This window comes from Onychomys torridus, chromosome 16, assembly GCF_903995425.1.
Source record: "Onychomys torridus chromosome 16, mOncTor1.1, whole genome shotgun sequence".
Lineage (NCBI taxonomy): Eukaryota > Metazoa > Chordata > Mammalia > Rodentia > Cricetidae > Onychomys > Onychomys torridus.
In genome coordinates, this window is record NC_050458.1 from 8,292,332 (window position 1) to 8,312,617 (window position 20,286).

At 38.2% G+C, this 20,286-nt stretch overlaps 1 protein-coding gene across 1 annotated transcript in view; it reads left to right on the forward strand.

Moving 5' to 3' along the window:
• The window catches only part of LOC118596941 (zinc finger protein ZFPM2), a 218,781-nt gene that overhangs the window by 65,110 nt on the left and 133,385 nt on the right, over positions 1 to 20,286 (forward strand). Inside the window, exon 2 of the mRNA XM_036208058.1 lies at positions 3,692 to 3,803. Within this exon, the coding sequence (XP_036063951.1) occupies positions 3,692 to 3,803 (112 nt within the window). The remainder of the gene's footprint in view (positions 1 to 3,691; positions 3,804 to 20,286) is intronic.

Below are 20,286 nucleotides of genomic sequence, written 5' to 3' on the forward strand. Positions count from 1 at the left end.
ACATACATTCTGAAATTTGGAATACTCTGGTAGCTTTCCAGCCATGCAACCTGCCAACAGCATGGGTGAAGATTCCCAAATACATCATCTTAACCCTCACCTTGACTTTAAACACTGCAACTTCAAGTTGAAGATGATGCCAGACATGTCTGTATAGACCTAAGTCTAGAAGCAAGGACAAGGCAGGCACCACTGGGTATTTAGTATCACCTTGAAACAGGAACATCATATGGTACTGTTCCAACCAAGGACAACGTGTTTTATTACTTTGAATGCATTTGACAAGGGAATTTTGTCGTTTCTTTTTTTTTAGAAACATGGTTCAGCAAATCTGATTTTTTTTTCTTGTTTGATTTTACTGTTTAAAGAAACCACCACCAACAGAGGCTTCAAACCTCAAATTCCATTTTACACTTCTGCAGATCAGAAATCCAGCATGAGTCTCAAGGTGTCCAGCCGCTATGCTTGTTCCAGGAGGTTCTAAGAAAGAGTCCATTTCCTGGTGGCTACATATTCTGCAGTTGTAGTGTTTTAGGGTTGTGAAGCAACAGCTTCTGGATCTTCTGCCCTAGGAACTGAGGACTGAGGCACCATATTTTTTTTTCTTGTGGCCTACACTGCTTCCCCATCTTTAAAAGCAGGTGGAATAATTTGCATGTGAGATGTGTTTGTTTGCTTGCTTGTTTCCTTGTTACAGGGTCACACTCTATAGTCCAGGCTAGCCTGGAACACAGTATGCGGTCCAAGGTGTCTGGGGACTCACAGCAATCCCCCTGCCTCAGCCTTCTGAGTGCTGAGATTGAAAGTATGAACCACCAGACCCAGCATCTGAGACTGTCTTAGTTTCACACTTTTGACTTGCTTTTCGACTTTTAGGGACTCCTATGTTTTGAATAAGATTATCTGCATAATTTAGGACAATTTACTTTCTCTTTGTCCTAAATAGTAGAAGTTGTTTCCCTTTCGACTCAGTTTTTCTAAGCCAATTTCTGCCTGTGCTGAATTGTGATATATGTTTACCAAAGTCTTAAGACACACAGTGGTTAACTTATTATTCAGAAATGATATTAATCAACTGTTCTTATTTGAGTCACAAAGTCATCTCCTCTTAAGTCTTAGCTTGTTTAAGGATGAACAAGAGAGGGGGAGCAGTGTATAATCATCTGATATTGGAGTAGTAAAGAAAAATCATTCAGGTAAAGTGCTCAAGAGTCTACATGCAGCAGGTATCAAGTAACTATGGCTATTGTTGCAGTAGCAGTAGTAGCCAGGAAGAGCCTATCATCCTTGCTCCTCAAAACCCTTCAGTCCCAGAAAATTCAAGATGCTTGATATCACTTAGTGTGAGCATCTTGGGGGAAAAAAAAACAACAGAAACATCGCCAATGCCTTCTACTAGGTATTTGACATCCATGAAATTACTTGATCATTGAGGTTTAATTTCCTTGTCTGTTAAGTAAGACAGAGCAAGTGTCTAACACACTGTCTAAGTAGGTAGCATAGATCACATTACTCTTTGTTCCATCTAGGAAACTGTTTCTATTGGCTATGTCTCCTTAGAGAATTCATCACAAAAGACATTGCCTGTTGTGTAACATCCTTGCAGATATCCCAAGTCCATTCTCCCAAATCTCTCTCTTTAAGTTTTCTGTTTATAAGTAAGAAGCTCATCAATGATGATTGTGATGATGAAAGTTAGCCCTTTCTTTCAGTGATTTGTACATACTCAGAAAAGTTGTAAAGACTTTCTTAAGAATGTAAACCACAGAGTTCCAGGACTTAATGTCATGCACATAGTTTTCTTACATTTTTAACATTTGTCCACACAATCTCAGTAACTCCACATTTTACCTGGAAGTTACTTCTCTGGTATCCCCTGAGAATCCACAGGACAGATAGTTCCTCCTTGCTTTTGAATGACTCCCAAACAATTTTCAGGTTTATGGATTACATGCCATGATCTTTCCCACATTTTTATTAAGCATCTAACATCTTCCTCTGGATCTCTAATCACAAAAGACTCCGATTTCTAGTACTATGAGAAGTACCAAATCACATCATTTTCTTCCGTGTTTGTGACATGGATGGAAGAGCAGGGTACAGGCCAACCGACTTATTGTCCTTCCACTACGATTTCCTGGAGACTTTACATAATGGAAAGGCCTTGGGTTTGGTGTTCAAGAAGGACACCGAGGCAGGTTGTCCTTTTGGGAAAGGGAATCATTAGAAGGGCTGTCAGTGCCATAAAGAGAGCAGCTGCACGTGGTATGGGTTTTAAAGGGAGGTCAGGCCCACCCGAGTAGGGGTGGGCAGACATTCTAAGCTACCCAAACCCTTACACACTCCTCATCTAGCTAACATTTCAGACCTGTTTTTAAATTTCTCCTTCATGGTTGAATTCTTATTAGCACACCGTTCTGTAGTAAGTCCCTTGCCTGATATGACTGTTACTTTAAGAATCGAGTCAGCCTCTGTTCTATGTACAGTTTTGAACATGGCGTAGCCATTAAAATGAATTGGTATGTTGTACACAATCCTTGCTGCTATGAGGTGGGTGAAATGGGTTTCCCAGATTCCTGTGAGGTCTGAAGTTGCCAGCGTACATGCTGGAAATCCTCCAGTGAATACTTGTGACTGTCAATTTGGGAAATACATGATAGCGCAGAACATGTGAGGAAGTCCCACGATGAACGGAGATTTCTTCGGCAGAATCATATCTAGGTGAAAATTCAGTTCAGAAATTACCTTGAGACCCCTGTATTGTCCTCAGTGCTGTGCTTTCCTGATATTTGATACACAGAACATGGGCTGTCGAATGATAAGTCTAAATGCCAGTTTACTGTGACTCATCGGGGAAGCAACGTCTCACTGAGACTTCCCGATTTCCTCCCCAGTTTATCTCTAGTCGTGAAAATTTATCAAATGGGTTTTAAAGGTAAATAATTTGGGTGCCAAGCTCCCAAAAGTGTTGAATCTTATGAGAATTAGATTTACCTCTCTTTGGTATGTTCTGTTAGAATGGTAGCACTCGCCTCCCTGCCTGTATGTTTATTTGGGGCAAAGGGTAACTCATGATTCAGTCTCTCTGTATTTGATTTATTCAGGGTTGCTCTTTTACAGTTTCCTGGAGACAATGCGTGGGGGTCATTAGCATCATTATTATTTATTTTGGTTATAGTCAGACCACATATCCACACTTCAGCAAAGGGTTTCATTATTCATTCCAAATAAGCACAGACTCTAATATAAATGTTGCTCAGGATAGAGCTTTGAAATGGATGCTGATTCTTTGAATTCTTTCCTGTCTGTTTTAAGAAATCATGAGATCCTGTTGATAGTGAAGTACAATGTGTCTAAAGTTCACTTCCAAACACTCTGCTCTTTGCAGTGAAAGTCATCTGCATTCTCTTTATAATTCAGGGCCACAAGAGATCTGCCTAATCTTGGAGATCTGATCCAGTATCATTTAGGGAGGAAAATTGTAGATAATAATTCCACTATTCAAGATGAGTGAAAGCAGTAAAACTTAGGTCTTCTGTCATCCTAAAAAGATACCAGGAGGCAGGGGAATAAGGCCTTGCATTATGGTTTGAGAGATTTAGTTGTTTGTAAAATGAAATGATTAGTACAGTTATTATTCAAGGTTTTAATCAACAAGAGCAAATGGCATCTGTTTGTTATTATTCTGCAGAAGACAAAGGCTCAGGTCCCCATGGTGCTGACTGCTGGTCCCAAGTGGCTTCTGGATGTGACTTGGCAAGGAGTGGAGGACAGCAAAAACAACTGCATTGTGTACAGCAAAGGTAACCTCATCACCCCTTCCCCTGTCTCTTTAGTGGCACAGGAATCTGAGGACTGCAGCACTGCTCCCGAGGAAAGGGATGGAGGAGCATTTATAATGGAAGCTTCTTGCTTCCCCTTCCACTCACTAGTCTGTGTTTTCAGTGGCGCTTTCCGATTTTTACTTCTGTACAACAAAAACAAAAAAGAGTCACAGCAGTAATTCCTTAGTGCTGGGACCCTTTGCTAAGCACTGTGTGTGAGTGGCTTAGCTGGTGTCCTTTCTCTTTACTCTGAGTTTTGTGGATAGCTGCTGGGTTTTATGAAATCTCAGGTTCCCCTCTTCAGCATTATTGACCAGAGAATGTATTCCTTTTGAAATTCAGCAATTTGTGTCCAGAGGCATGCTTCAGGAGGCACTACCTTGCAGGCAGTTTCCAGAAATCACGCAGGATAAGAGGGGAGCTGAAAATGATATTTTTGCAAAGACCAAATTCTGTCCCATAATGCTTTGTGCAGGGCATGAGGCTAATGGGCAAGAGGGGGCCTGATGGCCTGCAGAGTGTTGCCTTTGATTTGCGCAGGATGACATCAGCCTAGCCAACCTCTTGTAACTACAAAAGGATCTGCAGATTGGTGACTGACACATCATGAGACAATTGTCATTGACAGGAATGGGAGCTGGGGTTTGGAGGCTGGGGTATAGGGGTTGTAGGCTTGCGTGTTTCCTTTAAGTTACAGGCTCTAGCTCAATATTCGCACAGTGAAGTCCCCAGTCTCACTTCGTTGTGAATATTGCAAAACCTTTTGCTTCTCATGTTTCATTTCTTTCAGCTTTCTTTTTTAACCAAATAGACCTACTGAGATCAAAGATGTGTTTGCTCATTGAACCTCGAAACCATGAAAGCAGACAAGGGAGCAAGCAAATAAGCACCCCTATCAATATATTAACATATAAAACACTAATCATAACATCAAAGACTCTTAAAAACTTGCTAGAAACAATTACAACTTGTTCCTATAATCATTACAATTTGTACATTTATAAGAGGATTGCCTCCAAACTACCCTGAGCCTTTGAAAGTTGAAACACCGGAAAGAGGGAATTTGCAAGCTAAAAACACAGTCTGCACACCAGGATCTGATTATATTTCTTTCCCTTCTGTAATTGCTGGTCACAGACACACCAATTTTCTAACCTGAAATATCTGCTATATTCTGTTGGGATCTTTTAACTAAAAGAGAAGTGAGAATTCCCTTGGCTATATCTGTATAACCAATCAACACAGAGTATAGTGAGTCAGTTTATAAGTTCTCACATTCAGAATACAAGGAAAGAGTTCTGGGTGTATAGATTCCATTGTGAGCATTAGATTTCTGTTGGCCAATAATAACTGAACTTCACTGGGGAGATATACAAGGAAAGAGCACTGAAAACACCTTTCCTCTGAGATGATCCAAGCCTACTGTATTTCTATCTGGGATTATTTTAGGAAAGATAGTTCTGTGTTAAAATTATAATCCCATAGTCACTTAAATTGAGTGCTTTAACTCGAACATTGAACACAATTTTGACATTGTGTTATGGTTGTCTATTCTTTAAGCCTTTTGTTGATAACTAAATTCTGGGTAATTTTCAGAGGATTATTAATGTTCAATCAATTAACTCATAAAGCATGCACCACATCTAACCATGTATTAGCTTTACCCATTGATAGCCACAATTCTTGAGCACTCTTTAAGTCCTGTCTTTAATTATCTTGTACCAAAGTGTATACACTTATTCCATTGCCTATCGTTTTTCTTATGATCAATTGTTATATGTTCAAGAAAAGGAAACATACAACCTTAGCTACTTCTCTTCTCTATCCCATCAAGTATTTATGGAGAGTAAGGAATATGTTTTATTCACTCTCTGCCCTTAGCCAGGCATATTCTCTGCACACACACACACAAAAAAAAAAAAAAAAAAAAAAAAAAAGAAAAGAAGGAAAGGAGGAAAGAGGGGAAGGAGGGAGGGAGGGAGGGAGAAATGAAAGAAATACTGATTGATAGATTGGATAAATGATGAATATCTGCCAATCACTGTAATAGACATATCACAGAAAATGTTGTCAAATGACATGAATTGCTGATTCCATTTGTTTTAGGCTGCAGAAGGTTATCTGCCATTGTTGAACTTATAAGAATTCAGGTACTATACCTGCAATAAATCCTGTATTACATCATTTCTTCCATGTCCTGCAAGGTAACAGATATGTGTCTTAATTTTACAAAAGATAAATAAGAGAATTGCGTAGGTAAGTTGTATATTGTGGCTATAAAACTAATAATAAACGTTCACATAGCTCAAAGTCTAGTTGTACACACTAAAAACTACCCTCTCTCCATGAAGCTTTAAGACAGCCCATTGAGCTAATTCATGTTTTCTTCACTTTACATGTATAAGGTGGAGAAAGACAGTATAATTGTCTTTAGTCATGCATCCTGACAATGGAGGCAAACTTCAATCCAGGTCCCGGGAACTCCAAATCCTGTGTTCTTTGTATGAAATGACCCCAACTTTCCCTGTCCAACTACTTCATTTTAAGTCCTCTCAAAACAGTCAGAGATTTATGTCTAAAATTCATAAAATATATTTTTTAAAGTAGAACATTTCTCCCCAAATATTCTGTAGAATCCTACAATTGTGAAAGCGCCCTTGACCAAATGCTTGTGGCCTGCTATAATCTATCTTGAAAAATTCACCATACATGTTGGTAGTAATGCTTGTTCAATTACTGCAGTAAAATACCTAAGAACGTGAAAATGTATTTTCATTTCTCCTCTCAATGATCACCTTTTATATAATAGTGCTTCCCCAAGTAACAAACTCTGGGGAACAATTGAAGACTACTCAGATCTCCTGAGTGCTTCAGAAAACTGAACTAATTTTGAGTACTCAGACTGCTTTGGGAGATGGAGACAGCAGAGTATCCTGGCTTCTGCTAGGTATCACTTGGGTCATGGAGAATAGAACCTCATGGTCTCTGTCTCTCTGTGCATTGTGGGTGTGTTGGATGTTTTTGTTGGGGATCGGGGGAGCAATGTGCTTGCATAACTGAGATTGCAGGGCTATCCTGGATTTTAGGCACAGTTTGATGCAGTTCCTCACACTTTATCTTTACTCTGCTTCTGTCATCTGACGTTCCTTCCTGTGTAAGCAGCAAGTAGCATCACTAGACAGAACCACTGGTGGTGGCTAGCTCCAGACTTGTTCTACCAGGATAGTAACACCAGTGAAAACAAAACAAGCTTGAGTGTTGAGTGATACAGAACCAGTGATTGACTGTGACTCTCACTAGCTTACCTAAGTCACATTGGAAGACTGAGAGAATTAGCCTGAACTGGGACAGTGGGGTCAGGAAACATTGTTCCCTAAATACAAGCTTGCAGCTGCTGTCATAGCACAGGCTCTCTTGTGAGCAGCTTCCAGGTTCCTGGATGTCTGGATCATTAGTGTGAAATCCCTGTGAGCTTTCTATAAGGAAAAATATAGGTTCCCAAAAACGTGACTGTGTGTGTTCCTTTTTAATTCTCTGGCCAAATACTTACACACACTACTTGTGAATTCTATGTCAATACCATTACCACAGGACCTAACTATCTCAGACCACCATATCAGCAAATATGATACAAGTTTTGTATGTGTAGCATTTTTGTAGAAGTGGTTTTAACTGGGAGAATTTTTATAGCTTTTTTTTAAAAATATTTTTTCTTTATTATTATGTGTTTTAAATTTTATACATCAGCCATGGTCCTCCCCACTCCCGCCTCCACCTCCACATTCCCCCCAGCCCCTCCCCTCCATTCCCATGTCCTCCAGGATCAAGGCACCTCTGGGGATTCATTTAAACCTGGTGGATTCAGTACAGACAGGTCCTGTCACCTCCTTGCAGACTGAGTAAAGTGTCCCTGTGTAAGCCCAAGGTTCCAAACAGCCAGCTCATGCACTAAGGACAGACCCTGGTCCCACAGACTGCGTGCCTCACAAACAGATCAAGCTATTCAATGGTCTCACTTATCCAGAGGGCCTGATCCAGCTGGGGGCTCCACAGCCTTTGGTTCATAATTCATGTGCTTCCATTCGATTGGCTATTTGTCCTTGTGCTTTTTGCAATCTTGGATTCAACAATTCACGCTCTTGCAGCCCCTCCTCTTTCTCGACAGTTGGACACCTGGAGCTCCACCTGGGGCCTGGCGGAGGATCTCTGCATCCACTTCCATCAATTATTGGATGAGAGTTCCAAGACGACTGTTAGGGTGTTTGGCCATCTGATCATCAGACTAGGTCAGATCAGGCTTTCTCTCGACCATTGCCAACAGACTACAGAGGATATATCATTGTGGATTTCTGGGGACCTCTCCAGCACTCTGATTATTCCTGTTCTCATGTGGTCTTCATTTATCATGGTCTGTTTTTCCTCATTCTCCCTTTCTGTTCTTGATCCAGCTGGGATCTCCTGCTCCCTTAAGCTTTCTTTCCCTCAAATCTTCATTACTCCCACTGTCGTCCAGGTTGTTCATGTAGATCTCATCCATTTCTCTGTCATTGGGTGATCCTTGGGTCTTTCCTAGGGTCCCGTTTTCTAGGTAGCCTCCCTGGAGTTGTATAGCAGTCTAGTCATCTTTGTTTTACATCTAGTATCCTCCTATGAGTGAGTACGTACCAGGTTGGGGATTTAGCTCAGTGGTAGAGCGCTAGCCTAACAAGTGCAAGGCCCTGGGTTCAATCCTCAGCTTAAAAAAAAAAAAAAAAAAAGAAACTATTTTTTTTTTTTACAGGATAAAAAAGAGGCTTCATACTGTTACTATTTACAACTCAAACTTACTTAAAAATGTTAAATATGGTCTAATGACAAAATTATATGTAACTATAAAGCTTTCATTTTCTAGTCATCTATAAAACAAGTATTTGAAAGTAACATTTTTGTCACTTAGAGCCATTTGACAAGCTGGCATCATTCTGTTTAATCAAAATAGAAAATAAGACCATTTCTGACATTAACATCCTAATCTGATGTGGTTTTCCTGCCCCAACTCCCCTATATCCTTCCAGACAGTAAAAAGCTACATTTGTTGGTCATCTGATTGTTGCCATTATTCCTAACAGACCCCAGATAATTCTAATATCCTTATCTCGCGAAGCAACATATTGAATGGCCTCACCCTGCAGTTAAACGGAGCCCTGCTGGAGGAGAGAGTGTCCACGGGGCAGCAGTGCTAAAATCCACATTGAGTGTTGCACATCTATTCTTTACTTTCTCTGGATTGGGAAGCATGGCTTCTTTTTCATGCACAGAAAAAAAAAGTTGGTTAGATATTTTAAATGTTCAAAGCTAAACTTGTAGTTTCTTCCACATGGATATTTTCAAACAGTTCAGTTTCAATGTTAAATTTTAACAAAGTTATTTCTAAATAAACCACTCAGTAGGTCTCTGTACTAAAACAACATCAATCAAAAGAATGGCAAGGTATCAAGTACCCCTCATTTTCCTTTATATGTGAGAGCATGGTATCATTATAAAAAAAATCTCCACATGGAGTTGAAGGCAAAAATTCATAAAATACATTTCTTAAAGTAGAACATTTCTCCCCAAATATTCTGTAGAATCCTACAATTGAGAAAGTGCCCTTGACCAAATGCTTGTGACCTGCTTTAATCTATCTTGATTATAGCAAGTATAGTATAGTATAACTTATACTCCCTAGATATTTGTTTTCTTAGCTATGTATATATATATAAAGAGAAGACCAATAGATTCTTGGTGGAATTTTTATGAAGAAGAACCTAGACGCAAGCCTGTGTGTGTTATCACAGCCATCATACTCCTGGTTACCATCTATTCAAATAAGTCTGTCCTTATGATCAAAACATATGAATTAATAGATGATGACACCAGGCCTTAAGTGATGATATATAAGAATACATAGCCACCTTTACTTAAGAGGAAAAACTTCCATAGTTGTCATGCAGTAGCAACAGGTCTACTTCTCTAGCTTTAAAAAATGTGTCACAGGCTCAGAGACCTAAGGCCTTGCCTGAGGAAACCACTGGCTTTGTTATTATTGGGGCACATGGTATTTTTCTGTTTTTGACACTTACCTATGTATTTATGCACTTACTCATAAATTTACGTTTGTGTGCGGTGGCAGACACACATACCACAGCACATGTGTAAAGGTCATCTTGCAGGAGTTGAGTCTCTTCTGTTTTTCGGTTCTATCAACTGAAATTGGGTATTTGGGTTTTTTGGCAAGTACCCTTACTTGCTGAACCATCTAGTTCACCCAATACTTTTATTTTTAATGTGAATCCTACATAAATGTTAATTTGATGATTAAAGTACTGATTATATTACTACTAATAATAGCTGTCATTGGTCATTAATCTAGATCTACTCTATGCACTATTCTCATTATTTCTACACATTATCCTGCTAATTGTTCCGATATATACATGGCATAAATAGAACTCTTCTGTTCTACAAAGGAATAAACAAGTTCAGAGACATAAAACTCCATGACACAAACAGCTCCTGCTATATGAAGCTGGTATTCCATCTCAAGCTTAATTCCATGACTATTTATTCCACGGGCATTGCTTCTGAAGCCACCATTTACTAGGCCAAAGTAGCAGGTTGTTTGCCTTCTTTGGATACTGCATACTTGTTCTTCTATGAAGTTATTTTTCTTTCTTTGGTTTGTCTTGAAAGAGGCAGTGTTCTAGAACAAAACCAGCAGTGATCGCATCGCATGATTTATGTTCCTCTTTGTTACTTCTAAGGTGGCAACCATTGAAACTCGTGTGGAAGAGTCACATTACTATCATTCTGAGCCCATCTTCAAAGTTCCAACTTGTGCTTTTGTAGGTGTTTAGTCATGCAATTAATAAATGAAGACTTCATTGATTGTCTTCTCTGTTCACGACCCTATACTAGGCACTGTTAAAATAATGACAGAAATGCTAATGCAGTCTAACTTGGTGAGAAACTTTCTGCACCCTGAGTAAATTGATCAGGCTTCAAAAACAAATGTATTTAAGTATCGGGACCGTGATTCACCATAAAACAGAGGATCTGCTGGAGTTTCCTAGAATTTAGATACACTAGCTTTGTCCATTATGATAGCCAATTTTCAAAGTAGTCTGCAAGCTAATGCTGTGCTTTACACAGAGGGTCTAATATCATACAAACAATAAACATGTGTTTAAATAGTCAGTAAATTAATAAAAAATGTATGAATGTCATCTCATTTTACTGTATTCTTGAAAGAGAGTGAGTGCCTGAACCAAATATTTAGCAGTGGGAATTATAAAATCATAAGACGATTAAGTTAGCTAGTCTTAGAATTCCAATATTGCTTTTTAAATGACTTCAGGATATAGGAGGTACTAAGGTTATTATCTGTTATCTGGAATACAGTGGAATTGTACAACTGGATAATAACCAAACAAACTGACACAATGTAAAATTACATTATCAGTGTGTTAAAACAAAATTGCGCCCTAAAGGAGTCCACATGCCAGCTCAGAGCTGCAGTGTAATTATGCTTAACTCTGATAATTAAAATACAACGGAGATCAACAGAATCATTTTCATTAAGAAAATTATTAATGATGGTGGTATAACAGTAATTGATTGCAGAGCACCACAGGATAACGTGATGCTGAAAACCCAACATGTCTCATGCTTGTCTGAGGCTTTTTCTGGTTATGTTCTGTTAAAATGAGAAATACGTTTTGAGGCGTGAGCAGTTTATTATGCCTGCTCTAAGAATCAGTGATTGGAAAAATGACTGCTTTAGAAAATCACAGTTTTGATTCAAATGGTCATTTCTCGAAGATTTTGAGGGTCAAGACAAGCGGCCCCACTGGTGATGGAGTTATTGTTAACAGCGCTTTCTGTTGCAAATTGCAGAATGGTGGCACTTTCAGCAAATATTGGACCTCCTGTTGTTTCCATTTCTTATTGTGCATTTCCTGTTTTTACAACCGTGTTAACGATTTAAGGATATTGTGTTGACCTTAGTCTGCTTACACATGTATAGTTCTTGTTAATTTATGCTACGTATATAAAAATATACTTGTTTTCATACAAATGTCATGGTGAGTTTTCCAAATGAAATACTGGTAATAGGCCTGTATTTTATCATTAATTACTTTAACAAGTGAGATGTGCTAGCTTGTATTAGGAAAACAATATTTTTAAACCACCCTGGATCCATGTATGAGTGAAGCTTGTATCTCTTAGGGGTAAAAACTGTTGGCGAATGATAAGAACTAAGGATCTATCAGTGTGATGTGTATAAAAATGGGAAATGACGAGCAAGGTCCTTTGAGAGGTGGGACATTATCACTCAGAGATGTTAGCTTCTCATTCAAACAGATGATAATCTTGAAAGCTACCCCCAGGAGTATCTTTGTCAGCTAAACTTAGGAGGAACAACTCCTAAGAGTAACATTTTTTAGAGAAAGACAGTGTAAATAACTTTTTAAGCATCATACTGATTAGAGGAAATTGTTGCATTACAGTTCTAGATGCAAAAAAAAAAAAAAACAGAATATATGGTATTGTATCTACTATAAATAGAGTAGCATTTAAAATTGTATGCACAGGAAACGTATTGAAATAAAATTGCACGAAACTGCAAAAGTATTTCTGTAAGGAGAAGGATTTGTGGACACAATTTGGATCTTCTCAATGTTCCACATTAGAGCTGGAACCTAAAACCTAAGACAGGCTAGGCAAGCCTTTTTACAAGCACTGCACTCTCAGCCTTGCGTCCTCTCTTCAAAATAAACTTCTCTTTGTAGAAAATTTTCCTCACGTAGTTTAAGAGTAGTGTTTGCACATTCAAATCACTCTGTCTTAACCCATTCTTCCACTCATTCATTTGCTCACCCATTCATGGTATTCCACAGCTAGGAATCAAACCCATGTCTACACGTGTACTAGGAACCTGCTGGGCCATTAAGCTAATATCTTCAGTTCTTTATTCTTATATGACCCAAACTGTAGAATAATGAATATTTGTCTCATCTGCAAAATCCTTAGCCCATGGGAAAGTCAATGTTTTTCCTGGTGACGCAATTAAACTTCTTTAATACACTTATGAATGTTCTAAAACTTTTTTCATAAGTAATTTTCGAAGTAAAATACAATTAATTGCACACATGCCTTCTCCATGGTATGGCACTGCCATAAGGATACAAAATAATGTAAAAAAAACCTTGGCCTAACAACTCACTGAAAGATTTATTAATCAAGTATATTTAAATATTTGAACAGCACCTTTAGTCAGTAGCTTATAGTCAAGGCAAGGTTCTTGGAAGGTGTGAAATTGAAAGCTAAGTATCAGTTTGAGAAATGGGGTGAGAACACTTAAATGGTTTGGATTTGTGAGCCTAGAGGCTCTCAGGATGGGATGCTTGTAGAGTCCAGTTTTGCAAGAGAAGGGAACTTGCAAATAAGAATAGTGTTGGGGAAACCAATTTTATCACCATTCGCTTGAATGATGTCAGGTGTTCTTGACTGTCAAGTTAGGGTAGATCGTCCGTGGACATCCATAATCAAAGCCAGATAATCGTGTCAAAAATAAGCTTTTATCCTTTCCTTTAAAAACAATGTTCTGACAGGAAAGTGATGTAGTCACACACTTCTTCTATTAGGCAATCAACCAACCTCCATATCGTTACCCAACTCCATCTTCCTGTCTTTATTTGCAAATCAGGTGGCTTGGATCACATGGACCCATCATTCCAAACACTCACATCCACCTCTTACATGTCTCTATTCATGAACTTTATCAGGCTGACAATACTGCTGGCCGCTCAGCTGTCTCCTGGCTAGTCCAACAGACATATGATTACTACACATGAAGAGCTTGAAATAACATTGTGTTAGTTACTCTTCTCATTCCTGTGTCCAAATAGCTGACAAGAAAGGAACCTAGGGGAAAAGGTTTATTGAGAGGCTGCAGTCACTGTGTCAGGAAAGTCATGGTGGTGAGTGTGAGGTGGCTGGTCACATTGCATCCAAAGTCAAGAAGCTGGGGAGGATGATGAAGGCTGTTGCTCCTATGCTTCTCTCATTTTTTTCTCTCTGGATCCCAAGCCTAAGGGATGGTGCCAACTCTAGTTCTACCATCCATTAAACATCTCACAAAGCACCCAGAGATATGTGTCCTGGACAATTCTCAATCTAGTTGAGTTAATAATGAAATTAAGCGTCACAAGCACCTAATCCCTCAAGAGACCTATACAAAGTTGTACTCAAGATAAAATAAAAGACCTACCACAGCTACCACTAGCAATAAAAGAACTCTAACAACAATTCTGGTTAGGTTTCTGTTGTATTTTACCACAAGGTAAATGTGACATGTCCATGGACTTAATTTAGCATTCTGAATTTGTTTTTCTAAGCTCCAAGTGACATTTTTCTATTTTTAGATTTTTCACTTCCTTGAATACATAGCATCACCTGTTAGAAAATGACTCCATCTTGCTTCACAAAGATTGAAAACTAATATTGCATAGAAGCATCCTATGGCTTCCCATTACAATTAACATGATTATAAGTATTGATAGTGCAGAGGGCCAAAGCTGGCCCACTAAACTGTTTGTGTAAATAAAGCTTTATTAGAACATAGCCATGGAAAATTGCTTTTCCGTTGTCTGACCATCCTCCTACTGTGGCATCAGAGTGGAATAATTGTGGCAAAGCCTAAAATTATTAGTTTGTTCATTTAAGGAGAGGGGACCAATTCATTTGCTTTTTGCCAATCATTTTTACCAGAATTATAGTTATGAACCTTGTCCTGTTAGCTGAATGTGATCTTCCCTGACTAACTCTGTTACTTCCTTTTCCACCACAGTCCAACTCTCCCATTCCAATGGTATAAATGTTCTGTTTGTGATTGAAAATAATGTCCTGACCTCAGAGACTTCACATTGATCTGGCCCTACTGAGCTTGATCTAGCCATCCTTCTCCATGCCCAGTGACAAGTGCTCCATCATTGTCCACTCCATAACTAAATAGCATTTAAAGTCTTCTTTCATTGGTTTCTTCCTATAGTATCTCATTTATATGCATGAAAATCATTTCTTTTTATATTGTAATTACATCATTCCCCCTTCTATGTAATCACTCTGTAGCCTCCTGTGTTTTATTTCATTTCCCCCTCCTTGTTTTATTTCAAACTTTTAAATCTACTTCTCTTACCTACATTTATCACACTTCTTCTACTATAGATTCCAATTGCACCCATGTATTTAAATGGGCATGATCCTCAAATGCCCCTTTCTTGTTACTCTATCATTTACATCATGTTTTCTTTACCTGCAAAATTCTGATTCTTTCACTTATGGTAACAAGTACTGCTCAAGGAAGTGAGCATTATTACCTTGCAGTGTCCCTATGACCTCAAGCACAATAAGAGTTCCTCAGCACTGTGGACTGTTTTTCACTCTACATATTCATAAGTACCACTTGATATATACCCATTAAATTTGAATTATTATTTAAAATATAATTCATCTTCAAAAGAATAACTTCTAGTAAGTCTGATATAGCATCAGCAACTACTAATGTGAAAATCATTTGAAAATCCACTGTGCTCACTGCTATTTCTTCCATGCCTGGAAAACATTTTGTGCCTTAGTGGAGTTTTTGCAGTCCTAGGGAAGCAACACACACAGCATCTATTGTGCTGTATCAGGTGGTACATGCATTATATGAGAGAATTTTTTAAAAATCAAGATATGCATATCTAGAAAATGCTTTCTTATCACAGGAGTTTGTTTGAAATCTTTGCCCAGCAGCCATGACAAGGTGTTGACTCTCTTGTACTAGATACTTTCAAGATCTTGTTTACTGTAAAGCAGTAACTATTTCTTTTGGTTTCTGCTCTTCATGAAAAATATCACCAGCTATCAAGTCTTTGCTCTGATACCCACATTAAAGGCTTTTTATGTTACCATTGGTGTATAAGTCAATCTTATTTTAGATGTCTGTTTTTAAACTCAAAAGGTCATCTTATATGTCATGACATACAGTAGTATTTTGGAGAAGATATATTCTCATTTGTCTGAAGTCTTTGTAACTGTCAGACAACACTGGAGTCAACCAAGATGGCATTTTGTGGTGTAATGAGTATAAATATCTCAACCAAGAGAATATATCAAAGATGCAAATATTTATATATAAATAAATAGATCAGATCTATTTATATTGTCCTTTGTATTTTCCATTTAAAATCATTTGGAATAAATTATCTTAACCCAATTTTTACTTGGAAAATCTAGTGTTTGCCATCACTATCTGATGTTCATTGTCAATTAAGATTTTCTAGAATGATGTTCCCTTCATATCATCCTTCAAGGAATGAAATTTTATTATTAACTTCATAGAAACTTATTAAATATATGTAATGAGGAGTATCAGACTTCTAATGAATTTAATTAAGTGAGTAAATTATTATAGTTTGCTTCTTGAGACCCCTGAATATAAGTAGTTTCCTTATAAAAATATAAATAAAGATATTACAGCTTTTTGATGTCAGAATTAGTTTTATATGTGCACGATATTTTCTGTAAATCTCCAGTTATGGTACTATATTTTTAACTGTCCATTGTCATTTTATTATTTCCTATTTATTGTTTCAGAATTTCATACTTGACTATAATGTATTTTGGTCACCTCTGTCTCATTTATTCCTCCTTACTTCTTCCATACATGCTACAACTCTCCCCTCAAAAGTTCATGTGCTCTTTTTAAATTTACTAAATCTACATAGTGCTGACAATGTGTGCATCTGTATAGGACCACTCACTGGAGCATGGGGAAGATCTAGAGCCACATCCAAAGAAAACTGGCTGTTCTTCCTTCAGAAGCTACCAATGAAGCCCAATAGCTCCTCAGCTAGGCCAGGGACATCATGAGGCCTTCTAACATCCACACTGAGATTTTTGTCTGGGTTCATCTTGTACATATCTTGTGCATGTAGTCACAGGTGTCTGTGCAACATTCCTGTCTTTTTTGCAAAACATTCTTTGGAATCAGTCATTCACTGCTATTAACCATGATCCCAGAGCCTTGAAGACAGGCTGTGTGACACTGATACCCTGTTTAGAGCTGAGAACTCTGCAGTGCTCTGTTCTCTGCAAGCTGATAAATTGTATGTATCAACTGTAATGAGTCTTCCTCTGTACTACCAGCTCCCAAATAACTACACAGAGACTTATTATTAACTATGAAAGATCAGCCTCAGCTAAGGCTTGACCCACTAGTTCTTATAACTTAAATTAACTCATTTGTTTCCATCTACATTCTGTCACATGGCTCATTACCTCATCTCTCCATATTGCTCATGCTGCTTCCTCTGTGTCTGGCTGGCAACCCTGCCTTTTTCTCCCAGAAGTCCTGCTTAACCTCTTCCTGCCTAGCTATTAGCCATTAAGCTCTTTATTAACCAGTCACAGGGACACATCTTCATACAGTACAGAGAAATATTCTGCAATAATCAATTACCATCTACTGCGAACAAAACAGCTCTAGTGAGTGTTGAGAGCTATGACTATAAAGATAAATATTTAGGGGGGATATAATACAATTTCCATTTTAAAAAGTAATAGTATTGGATTCTTCTCCCTGGGGCCTATCACCTAGCCAGTCATTATAAGACCCAGTTAATGGTACCAGCCATAAGTTTCTTCTTGTGAAGAGCCTTAAACCCAACCAAAAATAGGTTACTTCCAAATTATTCATGTCAATATTTCACTAATGGCCATATTTTTCCAGTGTATCATTATTGTAACTCATAGGTAAGACTGTTGTGGTATTTTGATTACTGATATTTTCTCCCTTAATACCCTGCATAGAAACTGCTTATACTACAAATCTACCCAGCAGTGATGAAGCTCCCTGATCATTATCCATTTGATTTCTCCATGTTCTATATGACTGAAGTTTGTGGTGTCTTCAGCAACAGGGTCTTACTAATATTTCTGGAGTGCTACCAATACTAATAGCAGTAGTTTGTATTATTCTGGGGGGGGGGGTGTATGAGATTCCACTCTTAAAACTATGCTTTTAGTTTAATGGCCTATGGTTATTAACTCTTCCTATAGGTCAGCCACATTTAAACTATGTTTCTACACTTATATTTTAAGTATGGACATCTAGATTAAATTGTGGTTGTTTGGGGTTTTTGTTGTTGTTTTGTAATTATTTTTATTTTAGAAAATCTTTACCTCATAGCTTTGAATTTTGATAATGATATAGAAAACAAGTATCCATCCTCAATAGGAAGAAATGGATGTGTTTAACAAAATGTATAAATAACTTTTATTTATTATATATAGGTAGTATATGTTTGTAAACTGGTGTATATAGTATATGTGTAAGAATTTATACATGCATAGGTTAATATCTAGTGTATGAGACAAGATCATCTTCTATACTCAGCACTCATTAATCAACTAGATGAGCTGGCTAGAGAACATTGGTGATCCACCTGCTTCTTCTCTCAAAGGACTATGGTTATAGCCATGTCCTACCATATCTGGCTACTTTTTTATGTGGATGCTGAGGACTCAGGTCCTCAAGTATGTATGGCAGGCATTTTACCTACTGAGCAATTGCTACAGCCATAATTTTTTGTTTTATTCATGGCTTTGTTTTATTTTTGTCATGTTAGTGGGAAACTAACCCAGGACCTTGGGCACAGGGGACTAGTGTTCTGCTATTCATTAAACTTCACCCCAGCTCTACAGCTCTGGGCATATTTTTTAAAGTAACTATCCTAAGATACTCAGACAGTCTGTACACACATACCAAAATGAAGCAAGAACAGTGTAAAAACCAACCACTACATGGCATTTGGGAATCTCCTGTTCTTCAACTCAATTGCCACTACTTGCCAGGATGAGAATCTGTTTAGTATTCCCAGTATGTTCAAGTCACAAATTCCTTAGTTGATAAATGGCTACAGTTTGTCCATTTGTCCAAAAATATTCCTTTTTAAACACTTCATAAATACCTTGTTATTTAATTTGTTCAGCTAACCAGAAGCATGCTGTCAACTTACTAAGACCATGATACCTCAGGCCTAGTCACTGCATACTCACATTTCAACAAGATCCTGGGTGATCCATGGGTAGGGAATTTCAGTTTGGGAAGCCAAGGTCTTGTGATTACCACCACTACTTTAAAGGAAGAGTACTTTGTGAGAGTATAACAGCTAACCTTGTTAGATGCTGGTGGAGAAGCTCTCAGGCTGAGACTTGGGAATTAATTTGAGTGCTGGAGACAAATAACAATCTCAATTACAGCATCAGAATACCATTAAGGGAAATAAGAGCACAAAGAAGATTTCCTTCCTTTGTCTTCAGATAGGCAACAGCTTGAGGTTGTATTGTTTTCCATCACCCTGGCCCTCATTCATCATTCCCCCAAATAGAATTATAGAAAAGAATATGCCACTGTGCTCTACCAAGAACATTTATTGCCCTTTTCCTCTCCTCTCCAGCACCTATTAATTTATATTGGGCATTAAACTGTAATGCTGTTTCTTTGCATGGTAAAAATGGCCCTGCATGTATGCCTTTAAATCAACTCGTTGTTATTTTGCCAAAGAAAATGCTAAATATGTACTAAGGGGAAATGCAGACCCATGACCCCTGACACTCTCAGAAGGGTTGGCTCTGTCATCCTTCCTGCAAAGCAAAGAGAGACAGAGAGGGAAAAAAACAAATTTGCTGAGCCACACATTTCAAGTTGTCAACAACCCTATCCACTAGAAAACAGAAGAAAATATATATGCTCTCTGTCCTGTCAAAAGGCTTTCACCTTATCTTGAGAGACTGTCAGGGCAGGAACATCAGTGAATGGACAGGAGTCTATTAAATTAATAAGCTGCTGGATGGTGTCTGGAGAGTTATGATGCTCTATAAATCCAGTTTGATCATGGTGGACGGGGTTTAAATCTGCCGACTTCTAATACACATCCAGTTCCTGGATTGGATTTGAAGTTTTGTGCCAGAGACACAGAGATAGTCCTACAGCATATGAATTAAGATTTATCTTCTCCCCCTTCTCTCCCCTTTCCCCCTTATACTACTTACAAAAATGAAAGCACCTTAGGGATCCCAGCAAATGTTACTGGCAGAAATGAAAGAACTGTTGTCAAGGTGAAAGCGTGACCTAGAAGCCTAAAATCAAACCGTGGCGTTCTATTCAAGCGGCCCCAGCAGAGTGGAGTGTGAAAGGGCTGTGTGGACGCAGGGATGCCTGGACTTATCTATAACCTGTTTTAGAGTGATGCCTGTCAAATTCTACTCCTCTGTGTTTATGACAGAGGGAAAACTAATGGTGTCACATCTGCCCTATAGTAATAAAAATAAAGTCAGGAAATATCCTCACCCCGTTAAATAAAGGCATTGGATACAGCTCTTACTATGATAGAAG